Source organism: Tasmannia lanceolata, unplaced genomic scaffold (genome assembly GCF_043159265.1).
Source record: "Tasmannia lanceolata isolate RefF3 unplaced genomic scaffold, GAP_Taslan_0.1 ptg000006l, whole genome shotgun sequence".
Classification (NCBI taxonomy): domain Eukaryota; kingdom Viridiplantae; phylum Streptophyta; class Magnoliopsida; order Canellales; family Winteraceae; genus Tasmannia; species Tasmannia lanceolata.
The window spans coordinates 49640437-49652818 of NW_027518683.1; the positions used below are offsets into that span (position 1 = coordinate 49640437).

The 12382-nt window shown below is 39.2% G+C and overlaps 1 protein-coding gene across 1 annotated transcript; it reads right to left on the reverse strand.

Moving 5' to 3' along the window:
- Positions 1-7245: 7245 nt before the first annotated feature.
- On the reverse strand, positions 7246-11883 carry LOC143880458 (large ribosomal subunit protein uL4). The gene is made up of 2 exons (XM_077383488.1): positions 10683-11883; positions 7246-7604 (listed from the first exon to the last, which is right to left on the reverse strand). Exons 1-2 carry the CDS (start codon positions 11790-11792, stop codon positions 7491-7493), a joined length of 1224 nt encoding a protein of 407 aa, XP_077239603.1. The 5' UTR covers positions 11793-11883; the 3' UTR covers positions 7246-7490.
- Between the last annotated feature and the right edge of the window lie 499 nt (positions 11884-12382).

The window sequence follows — 12382 nt, forward strand, 5'->3', positions numbered from 1 at the left end:
CACTAAGCAGGTATTTATCAGGCAATTTATAAGCAGAGCTACATTGCATAGACAATTATATTGAACACCATTACAAGACAAGGTCTAGCTGTCACCTGCCTTTTCTTATAGTCGCAGTAGGACGAGATGGCTCCTGTAGGCAAATAAGTGAAATAGGTCAACTTATTTTAGTCTAGGTCCTTTTAATATCACACAGACAACACTTGTCCTTTCTGTGTCCATTTATGTCCTAAAATAAGGTTCCCTGTGTTCACTATTCATGTGGGCCCCACATGCTACTATTCATGTGGGCCCCATCATGTCACTATTTATGTGGGCCCCGCATGTCACTATTTATGTGGGCCCCATCATGTCACTATTTATGTGGGCCCCATCATGTCACTATTCATTTCACCATAAGTTGATAAAGTTTACTTTACGGTTACTATGCTAGTATTTCACCGTTAAGTATATAGGTGGTAGAACCAACCATTACTTTATCCATATAGGTGGTAAAACCAACCATTACTTCAAATAAAATATAGGTAGGTGGTAGAACCAACCATGAAAGAGATCATTAAATAATTTAGGTGGTAGAACCAACCATTGAAAGAGATCATTAAATAATTTAGGTGGTAGAACCAACCATGAAAGAGAGACTATTATAAAAGACTTACTTGGTAGTGGATTTTCTTTTTCCTTCTTCTCTCTCTCTCTTCCTCTTTCTCTTTCTTCTCTTCTCTTCCTCTCTCTCTCTCTCTTCTCTTCTCTTCTCTTCTCTTCTCCTTTTCTTCTCCTCCTCCTCCTCTATTTATAGACATTTTTTTGCATAGTACTTTTTGCATAGTAAAGACTATTTACTATTTTAAATTATTATTTCTGTCGGTCAATAGTATTTTTGCATAGTACTTTTGCATAGTAAAAACTATTTACTATTTTAAATTATTATTTTCGTCGGTTAACAGTATTTTGCATAGTTAATAATATTTTTTTATTATTAATTTTGTCGGTCAATAGTATTTTTGCATTTTTTTATTATTATTTTCGTCGGTGCGATGATATTTTCGTTTCCACTAGGGATGGGTCCCGCTGGTGGTAGGACCCGCTGGTCGTGGGGCCCGCTTGTGTGGGACCTACTTGTGTGAGACCTACTTGTGTGGGGCCCGCTGATGTGGGGCCCGCTGATGTGGGACCTGCGGGTGTGGGGCCCGCTGATGTGGGACCTACTGATGGTGGGACTCGTTTGTAAATAGTACTCGGTGGGTCCTACTGTGAATAATACTTTTAAATAGTGTATCTCAATAGTGAACTTGCATAGTATTTCTGCATAGTAATCTCGCATAGTGACTATTGTGAATAGTGACTATTGGAAATTTTTAACATATATATATATCTATTCCGTTTTTGTTGACATCTGGGGCGGTGGCTTAGTGGTAGGAAGCCGTTCAATCTTAGCTTAGACTTGGGTTCGAATCGTGTACGCCCCATTATGCCAGATGTCCTCATGCCCGATTAACTTGGGGAAAATGAGTAATGGCCGATGATTACCCACCTATGAGGCCATTTTTATATTTATATATATATATATTTTACCGGTTCTTACATGGTGACCATCCATTTCAAATTGGACCGTCCATCGGAGTGTCCTAGTAGGTCCTACTTACGTTGTGCACCCGAATCGATCAATAATAACAGAATCAAATGAATCGGCCTGGGCTGACTTACTAATGGAATGCCTTGATACGTTACAAAATTTCGCTTTAGCCAATGATCTAACTAGAGGAATTATTAGGACTATTTTCTTAATAGTAGTATCTACACAGTTAAAATTATTAAAAGAGGGCCGGTTGCAGCGGCGACGAAAAATGGATATCACTTATTTTTACTAAAATACCCTTAAAACAATACTTAATGTTATAAAAGGGAAATGTTATTAGCACTCCTGTATTTTGATGATCGCAATCCTCACTTTATTAAAAAGTACTTTATTAAAATGTACGGTATGGCCCTCACCATAGGATGATCCAAGCCGTCCCTTAGATGGGCCACAACCTAAATAGGTTGTTCCCCAAAAATCATTTCCATAATCCTAACCCTCCAAGATATAGAGGGGCTGAATGTTAGAGGGTTAGGATCAACATATGTAAATGATTTTTGGGGCACAACCTATTTAGGCGGTGTCCCATCTAATGGATGGTTGGATCATCCTATGGTGCGGGTCATACCGTACTTTTTAATAAAGTGAGGAGTGCGATCATCAAAATACGGATACTGTCTCGCGGGCTTTTGTTAGTTGTCTAGATCCCAAATATGTTCGTGGATCCTAGTAGTGTGTCCAGGTCCTGTCCACTTAGCTTCGGATAGTCCACCGGGCTGTCATTGTTGATGTTTGTCTCATATCTGCAATAAAAGTTACAATAAGTACAACGAAGAACTTTTAATTATTTTAATGTTGGAACCAACAGAGATTACAGCAGATAAAAAAAATCATGACCTAAACAAAAGTTGATTAATTTAAACAGTTATTTTGCAATGTATATCAATCTGTAACAAAATTCAGCATCAGTTTGATAACAAGTTATTGCAACATGTCCCTTGACTATGATTCTTTTCATGATTTTGGCTAAGACTCTGCTTGCATGAGAAATTAAAAAAAAATGTAAATGTGCTTCTCATGGAAGAAACCCATCTATGTTCTCTTCTTGCATGAAAACAAGAATGGAGTTGCCAAGGATATCCATCCATCAACAGCATTTCTGACCTGGTTCATGTTCATCTCTGGAAGGAAACTGAGAGAAGATTCTTACGAGAGCCGGATTTGAGCAGCAACAGGGCCCAATAATGGATGGTTTAGATCTTTGAACAAGGCCCCCTATACTAAAAGTACGTGTTATATGATGTATGCACGTAGGGGGTGGGTCCACCTTACCAATGTGCATACATCATATAATGTGTATACCTTTGGGCCTCGCACAGAGAGAGAATATTTATAAAATTTCCTATTCTTTTTTTAATCTAAATCATGGGAAGGAAAAATTTTCTAAGAAAAGTTTTTAGTTATACATGTTTTTTCTTGCAATCCAAACATGCCGGGATGGAGAGCTTACCTTTGCTTCAGAAATCACAGCCCTTTTCTCTTCTTTGTTGGTTTCCTCCAATCTCCCACCTATGTCAAATAAATTGTCATGTCCATTGGCTAAGCCACAGACTAAAGTGAATGAGAAATGTCGTTCATAGGCATAAAAAACACACATATATACATCCATTACACCACACCAAATCCCTTTTTTTAGTCACATTTAATGTGCATGTAGAATCATAAAATTACATATTCCTTCAAAGAAACCATATGTATGAGGAATTGATATGGCGTCCTCACCTACAGTAAGAGCAGTGAAAGTTCAACCATATGTTAAATGATCCAAAAATATCAACCGGTGTGGTATGTCCCAAACTCTTTGGACGATCTTAACCCTTGAATCAATGGATGCTTTCACACTAAAGGTAGGGGTGCAACTTAGGTTTGGTTGGGTCGGGTTGAAGCCAACACCAACCCAACCCGAAACTCTAAACTGTCAACCTGAACCCGACCCCAACCCGACACTCAACCCGATGAGGGCTAAACCGACCCGACACAAACCCGGCCCAATTTCCCGATTCGGGTCGGGTTGAGTTGGGTCGGGTCGGGTCGGGTCGGGTTGATCCGTTTATGGTGATATCTTTACCCTTTATGCTCTGTATGGTTGCCAGGTTTTTTTTGTTCCCTGGAGTTATGTGGGAGAAAAGAATACCCTGGGAGATAGGTGGGAAAAAAAAAGTTCTGGAAGTATCCTGGTAAAATAAAAATCCCATGTTTGGTTATGTGGGAGAAAAAAATACCCTGGGAGATATGGTGGGGAAAAAAAAAACCTTTGTTTGGTTGCTTGAACTGTTGGGTAGAAAAAAATTCTTCTCAAGCTTATTTTTGGTTCCTGAGTTTATTTTTGTTCCTGGGGTTATCTTGGGATGGGATGAAAATGCAATCATTACAAAAGTGGGATTAAAAAATTCACCCCACAAGTAATCATTACAAGAGTGGGATTAAAATAAACCTAGTGCTAAAAGGCAACCAAACATGGGATGGGACCAAAATTTAACTTACTCTCCCACAAAACTCCCAGGAACAAAAAACAGGTTTTTATGTTCTAAAAAAGCAAATCAGAAAAATGGTAAAACCGTTTTTTTTTTTTTTTTTTAAATATCAGGTTTTGATGTGGGTCGAGTCAATCTGACACCTCAACCCGACTCGGGTTCAAGTTCCTCAACCCGAACCCAAACCGGACCCAACTCAAACACAAGCAGGCCCTTGATTTTTTTGGGTTGAACCCGACGCAAGTGGCAACCCTAACTAAACCTAGATTGTAGGTTTATATTGTTTTAGCAGCGCCAACCTTTCGTTGGCCACAGGTCAAAGTTGCGATCATTTGAAGGAAAATTTTTGGGGGGCTACCTATCTATATGGTAGGGCCCAATAAATGAATGGGGCTCATGGTTGGGTTATGGGCCAAAATTGTACCAACTTGATAACCCAAGCTTCAGCTAGGTTGCCCACAAATCAACATTTAAAAGAAAAATGCTCAATTATTAAAGGGATTTTTGCCGATCAGGCCACTGCTTTGCAAAATTATTGCCAAATAGTGCTTAAGAATTTCATATTTGCCAATTAGTCCCTGCTTTTGGAAAAGAATTGCCATACCACCCAGATACAAAGGGCAGTTACTTTCTCCTATTAAATATTTTAAAACAACAAAATTACCCTCAACGTTCTCTCAAATCTCTATTTCCACCTAAAGAGCATGGCCATGATTGGCAGATTATTTTCCCATGGGATATTAGCTTAACAAGTTTTGAGAGAGGAGTAGGCAGAAAGGGAGAGGGGTAGGCAGAATTGGAGGAGGAGAGAATTGAGAGGGCATTAGTGAAGAGATGGTGTGAAGTGACTGAAAAATAAAGAAAACAAAAAGTCTATTTTGAGTGGTCTTTCTTTCTCTTGATTTTCAGCCACTTGTCATCCTATACTACTTGTGCCCCGGGAAAAAAATTGTTTCATGGCTCCAAAACATGGCCTTATATCTTCATAAAAATGGAAAGAATTTAAGTTGGCAAACAGGCGTGTCTTTTATCTAAAGAACTTAAATTCAATTTTCAGTAACATGAATCCGTTTGCACTAGATTGTCTTCTTCCAGAAGAAAGGCTGATTTCTTCAAGGCTTCACATTCACCATTTTCCAGTGTGAGGAAACAAGGAGGCAGATACATAATCGTGTGGAGCTGCCCACCCTTGTATATAGTTTTAGCTGTTGGAATAAGAGATTTTGGGTGTTTTTTAATTGCCGGTATTTCTTTTTGGAATGAGAGATTTAGGGTGCGTTTGGATTACCAGAATTAAAGAATCAGTATTAACATCACATTCCAATCCTATTCTAATTCCCCCTTAAACAGAATGGCTATTCTGATTCTAGTGTTTGGGTAAGCATTGGAATTCAACAAGGTAATCACTTGTGACTGTAATTCTAGCATTTGGCTGGGTTTGGACCAATGCCTACATCAAATTTTAAATAAATTTTTCATTGTATCCCAATCAATAAGAAATTTGGTATATCAGTTATAAGAACTTTTGTACATGTTAAAATTATAAGGAAATCCTAATTTGATGGTAACAACGGATTAAAGGGTTGGTTCTTGGTAAAAGATTCAATAAAGGTAGCATCACACTGCCAAGAAGCTTGAAGCCTTACTTCTCCAACCCTACATTCCATTTGTAAAAATAAACCAACCATCATAATTTGTTAAATCTGAATAGGATGCTAATTCTTGTCTCCGATTCCAGCGATCCAAACACACAATTAGAGGAGGGCAGAAAGGCCAGGTTTGAAGCCTTGCTTCTCCAGAATTTATTGGTCATCAATACGACCTGTTGCTGAAGAATGCTAAACTGAGGGGCGCCCTTGCAGGGTGAAAGGTTGCCCCCATTGGATCACTATAGTGACGTGGATCGAAAGGGGGCACCCTCTCACCCCATTTCTGCAAGGGCATCCCTCACTTTTGCATACCCAGTTTTTCTTTTCTTTTCAATCCTCCCTTCTTAGCAATGAAAAAAGTGCAGAACCGCTGCAGAGAAGTGTGCAAGAGTGTTATCAAAGAAAAAAGGGAGTTGTGAGGAGGGAGGTCTCCTGGGTAGAACAACGTTCTTCTGTTGTTCGGGGATAGAAACTATCCCTGGAAAACCATCCATTGCAACGACGCAAACCCAGACACCGAGACAAGTGCCTCAAAATGTCGTCCTGGAAATTACACCCCCTTGTTTCAATAACACACTCTAATACTTTACAGTTTACACTTTTCTAATTTGCTTTAAAGGATGTTACACTCCTCAAGATGCTATCAATATAGCCAATCAGAGAAATAGTTATTTAAGTTTGGAGTGTTAATATCAAAACAAGGGGTGTGGATATCATTTCCCTCTTCAATATATTTAATGTTTTTCCCACATAAAATCTAAATAGAGTTTATGGTAAAAAAAATCTCATCGAAAGCAAATTATTTTCTTATATTGTGGGCAAAGCCGCAAAAGCACCCATCCCTCCCCTGCACAGATGGGTTGAAGAGGAAGTTGATACTGCCACCCGCTCATATTGATAAGATGCATCTGACCTCATTGGATGTTGCAATCCCCAAAGAAGCTGATATATTCAATAAAGATCAGATTTTTGGCTCCCACATGGGCCATGCACGTCTGATCAAGACCGTTGATCTTTAAGACTATCATGAGGCAACACATTGTCCTGATTCAATGCCGAATGGGATAGGCTTACAAAAATCAACAAATTAGGCATCCTTCAGTGGGACACTGAACGAGGTAGATGGATCAATGGACTAGGATCATCCAATCAAAGTGAGGCCGATTGCAATCGACCAGACTTCTTGTTGCCACTCAGATCAACAGACCAAATCACATCTAGATGGTAAATGTGGGACCCAAAAATGGCTGTCAAGGAAAACACTAGTACCAGCATCTTGAACATTTTTCTTAAAAGAGTAATCCTATTAGAAGCCCTTCAAGGGGATGATGGGAAAAAAACACTCACCACACTCCTCATTTTACACTGAGGAACTGTTAGAAGGGGTGAAAAAGATTGGGCAAATGCCAAGAGGAGCTGGCATTTTCCTGCTCTTTAACACCCTTTTTAGCATCATATAATTTCTGCAGATTCTGACAGAATAAAGTTCTAAATGACAATGTATTTCCAACTCCAAACTTGTGCTGCCAAGCAAAATGAGCAAGGGGTCAGAAATTAATGCACCAAAACTCATGTCTGGTAATTTCCACCCCTTCCTCGTAAGTTCCTGATTAAGACAATATAATAATACTCCAAGAAAGATAATAAATTACTCCAAAACTTTAAAACTCAAACCTAAAACAGTAGAACTTGAAATAAAACTCACCGGGGCAAAACTAAACATAAACATCATCACTGAGAAACGCCCAGCCACTTAGAGAAATTCTCAAACTCAGTGTAGTCGCTGTCGGAGATCATGGTTTTGTACCACGACTTCCCAGCAGCTTTGATCGCGGTCGCTTGCTCCTGCAAAAGAAGTATTCTTTTGTCAATATCCACATTACACTTGCACAGATAATTAAGGTCAACAATTCTTGTGATTCTGTCTTTTGGTTAAATAGCAGAGGTGTGTTCTTTTCTTGAAGGGTTTGTCGCCCTCTGAATAGTGATTACATATTTTCTTTAGAAGGAATGGAATAGTTTTAAACGAAGGATATTTAAATGAAAGTACAGAGTGAACTTCAATAGACAAACTGAGCAGTAGGAAGGTGAAGTCCAATGTCTGAAAGAAAAGGTAAATCACATAGCTTAGTTGATTCTACATGTAACTACCAACTAACCATTACAAACATCGATAGTATCACAAGCAGTTATGAGCTCTAGATCATCCATGTCTTCCGTGTCTTATTTTTATCCTCAGCAATTAATCGCTTTTGATATTTTAAGATCTGGGACTCAGATTTGCAAAAACAGCACAGTTAGAGCACAAGACCGCTCTTGCCGTTCAGTAAGGAAGAATGTATTCCAATAACATACTCTTCTTCTTTTTCTTCTTTTTCTTTTGAATGATACATACTTCTGATGGTTAAAATTCATAACTCAAAACTAAGTTACTGAATCAACTCACCCAAACATCAAGCAACACTTTTTGGAAATGGATAACATAGTTAATCCTTTAATGCTAACACTCTAAAGAGTAACATCTTAGCAAACAATGCAGAGACAAAAAGACAACAAGAACACTTCAAAGTAATTTGATACATGTATTCAAGCAAAATTAACAGCAAAAACGATATTACAGAGAGCAAGATACTTGTCAATGGAATATATATTTTTTTGAAAGTTGATTGTCTAACTAGAAATGTTGTTTGGCACATGACTTCTATTTGAGTTCAAATCTTTCTATTACAAATTAGGCCCAGCTGGTTTTGGATTTTGAGAATCCATTTTGAGTCCAAAACTGATTATTAGAGTTAAAATTAAACGCGATTTTGAGTCCAAAACTGATTATTATAGTCAAAATTACTCGCAATTTTGAGTCAAAAACTGAGTATTGGACACAAAATTGATTCTCAAAATCCAAAACGAACATGGCCACGATGCACTTAAGTTTTAGCTCTTAACTAATATAAATGCTTCTACTACATTCACCCAGATAAGAGATTATTTAACCAGATATCATTTAGTCACAACTAATAAAATGCTTCTATTTTTCTCCTAAATTGTGGATTAATATCTAATTCATTATTTAATCAGATATCGTTTAATTAGACATTTATTATTAGTGATAACGGCAAATCTATCGAGAGAGAAAATTTAAAAAATAAATACTAGTCAGAAGTTGGACTCAATACACCATCCTCTAGTTAATTGCCTCATTAGTTGTCTAGTGGACATGATGGAAAGAAACTCATAGGGATCATAACAACAAACCCAAAATAGGAATTTGGAAACACAAACATCTCATTAAAGAGAAGTCTACAAGGAATGGTCTATCATAGATATCCACATAAAGATATTATTCACAGGGCTCTTTTGCTGCTTTTACATGATAAGACACCCACGATAGGGATTTGGAAACACAACCATCTCATATAGAGCAGTATACAAGGGATGGTCTACCGACTACCATAGACATCCACCTAAAGATATTATTCATAGGGCTGTTTTGCACAACAAGAGGCCCAAGATAGGAATTTGGGAACACAAAAATCTCATATAGAGAACATCCAAACCTCAATATCATTAAAATTATTGAATGACATGCCAAGAACTGCCACTTTCAACTCTTGCTGATGGTTTTAATCAAGTAGACAACAGCTACCAAGTTATTAGAGTATCATACGAGCTACCGCCAGAGCAACTTGAAGGAGGTTCCATTTGTCAATCACATTCTCCACATTGTCACTCACTAGTGTCAAGTGTCAACTATCACTTTCCAACACCTGTGCAAATCATCTCCTCCAACAATATAATTCTTTTCAAACCACTTCCCATTTATCATGAGGTTCCTAGTCATATTCTCAACACAAATTGAACCGCTTCTTTCCTTGTAATGTTTTGCATATCATCTCCCTTAACAAGGCAAAATCTTCCACAAGGCTCTTGATTCTCTCTACTCCCCTCCTCGACAAAACTCTCTTATTGAATTTATCAAAAAACCAAATGTCTCTATCAAGCTATCTTCCAAAGAATGCGCAGGAAGGAAACAGACCGTTTGACAAACCACCAATCGATCCCTAATTCATACTGGCCTTGAACATATAAAGAAGACACGGTACATTTTCCTCAAAAATAACAACAAAGGAGAGGAAAGGCTAAACTTTCCACACCACTGCAATGACAGTTGGTAAGAATCCGGCCCAGATTGCCATCCAACTGGAAAGATCAATCAAGGAGGAGCATGGAAACTCCATACTACAACATAGATCCCCAGATCGATGCATCCAATCAGCTCAATCTTATAGAAAGATATAAAGCACATAAACCACCAAGGACAACCCTTTGCACAAAGAAATCTAATACGCTCTAAAGCGGAGCAAAAAAACAAATCCAGAAAGGGAACGTCTTCATGATCATAAACAAATCTAGAAAGGTAATGTTTTCTTGGGAATTGTTGTTTTAATCTAAATTGTTGCAAGAATCTCTTCATGATCATGAACATTACAATATAAAAAGATGGGCGCTATATTATTAAATTATCAGAAGATTTCACTAATATTGGTTTCTTGGACTAATTACAATAAGCACTAATGAGTGTTTATACAGAAATCTAAACTACTAAATCTAGCTTAGTTGCCAATCTATCCAAACTACGTAATCCACTATACCCCAATCCAACGGTCAAGACACCCTTTAAAAAAAAAATCTAACAGTCAAGATTTCCTAAAATCTCCTTACAATCAATGGTCAAGATCTGATCTACTTTAATGTATATGATGCGTGTATAAGTGTGTCCAAGGCAATGTGCAGTTAACCGAGATCTGAACCATAAATTCAAGTGTCCAAGGTTTTATGCGACAAACACATATCATATACAACCTCTAACAAGAAACCCACAAATCCTACCAAAAAACAATCAAATAACAAGAGTATTTGGTATACCTTAGGCAGCTCAGTCCTCTTCTTATCCAGCTTTTCCTTCTTTGCCTTCACGCGCTGCGCCTCAGCCAAAAGCGCCATCCTCCTGGCAGTCTTCGCATACGGATTAAGCTTCAAAAGTGCATTCAAATTCTTCAGCGGGTTCTTCTTCAGCGGCCTCCTCTTCATCTCCTTCTTAATCGGCTTCACAACAGACTGAACCTCATCCGAATTAATAATCCTCGACAGATCAGCATTCACCATTTTCGACCTCGGCAAAACATACCCCTTCTTCTTCTCAGACACCTTATCAAACGACCCATAAATCGAATCCAACTTCTCAAAAGCCGACTTAGTCCAAATTATAAACCTACCCAAATGCCCACCAGGCGCGAGCTTAAGCAAATTAAGCCTCTCCACAGAAGCAACATCAACACCAGGAATGTTCCTAAAACCCTTAACAATCTTAGAACCCTCAGTCCCATACACAATCAACGGACCCTTTCGCGAAATATACCTCCTATTCCTCATCTTCCCCTTCCCGGGCCTAATCGAATGACTCTCCTTCGCCTTCTCCGCATCCGAAAATGCCCCAATTTGTTTCAAAACATTAATCGCTGCCGAGGTTTTTTCTAACGTTTCCGCGGAATCCGAAACCACAAGAGGGATTTCAGGCACGGAATCGATCCGATGGCCACGGGCGAGAACAAGGGAAGGTACAGCAGATGCGGCAATGGCGGAAACAACTGCAAAACGTTTTTGGTTAACGTTGATTTTGCGGTGCCACCTGCGCCAGATTTTGGTAGGGGCGAACATGCGGCCCCCACGACACATGTTGCCGAAGGCGCCTTGGCCAGCGCGGTGGGTCCCGCCACCGGGGACTCGAGGGATACGAGAGACGGCACGGCCGGTGCCCCATGATTCGGCGGAGGTTTGGTGGCCGGCGCGTTTGGAGACTGCGTAGGGTTGGCGGCGGTTTTTGGAGATGTTGGCGTGGACGAAGTTGACGATGTCAGGACGGATTGAGGATTTCATGACGTCTGGGAGGGGGATGGAGTTTGATCCGTCGGTGGACATGTCGCCGGAGAGTGGTTGGACGGTGACCAGAGGTCGGACGGCGGCGACGGAACTCATCTCCGAGAGAGAAAGGGAGGAAGATTAGAGTTAGGGTTTTGGAGGGGGAAATGAAAGAGCGAGAAAGTGAGGGCGATGGTTTTTAGGGTTTGTATGCGTATTTATTATATAGGGAGAAAGAGGAATGCTAGAGACACACGCGAGGCCTTTTTGTTGTAAACTTTGTAAAAGGATTTTGCTAGATAATGTCGCGGAAAGTCGTTTTGATACTCACTTAGTCACATAGGGTTAGTTTTTAGAATATTTTGTCTTATTTATTTAATTTATGAGGTATAGTCCGATATATTTAAAAAAAAATACTGTACGGATACACATAGGATGATCTAAACCGTCCATTTGATGGGCCACAATGAAGATAGGTTGTGCAAAAAAAAAAATTTCCATAGGATGATCCTATCCCTCCAATCTATAGTGTAATTGCGTATTATGGGACCTCTATAGATCGGAGGATTAGGATTATCCAATGGAAATGAGTTTTGTGCAGCAACCTGTTTACGTTGTGGACCGTCAAATGGACGGTTTGGATCATCCTATGGTGTGTCCCCTACAGTACTTCTTGGAGAAAATGCAATATATGCGCTTACACCATA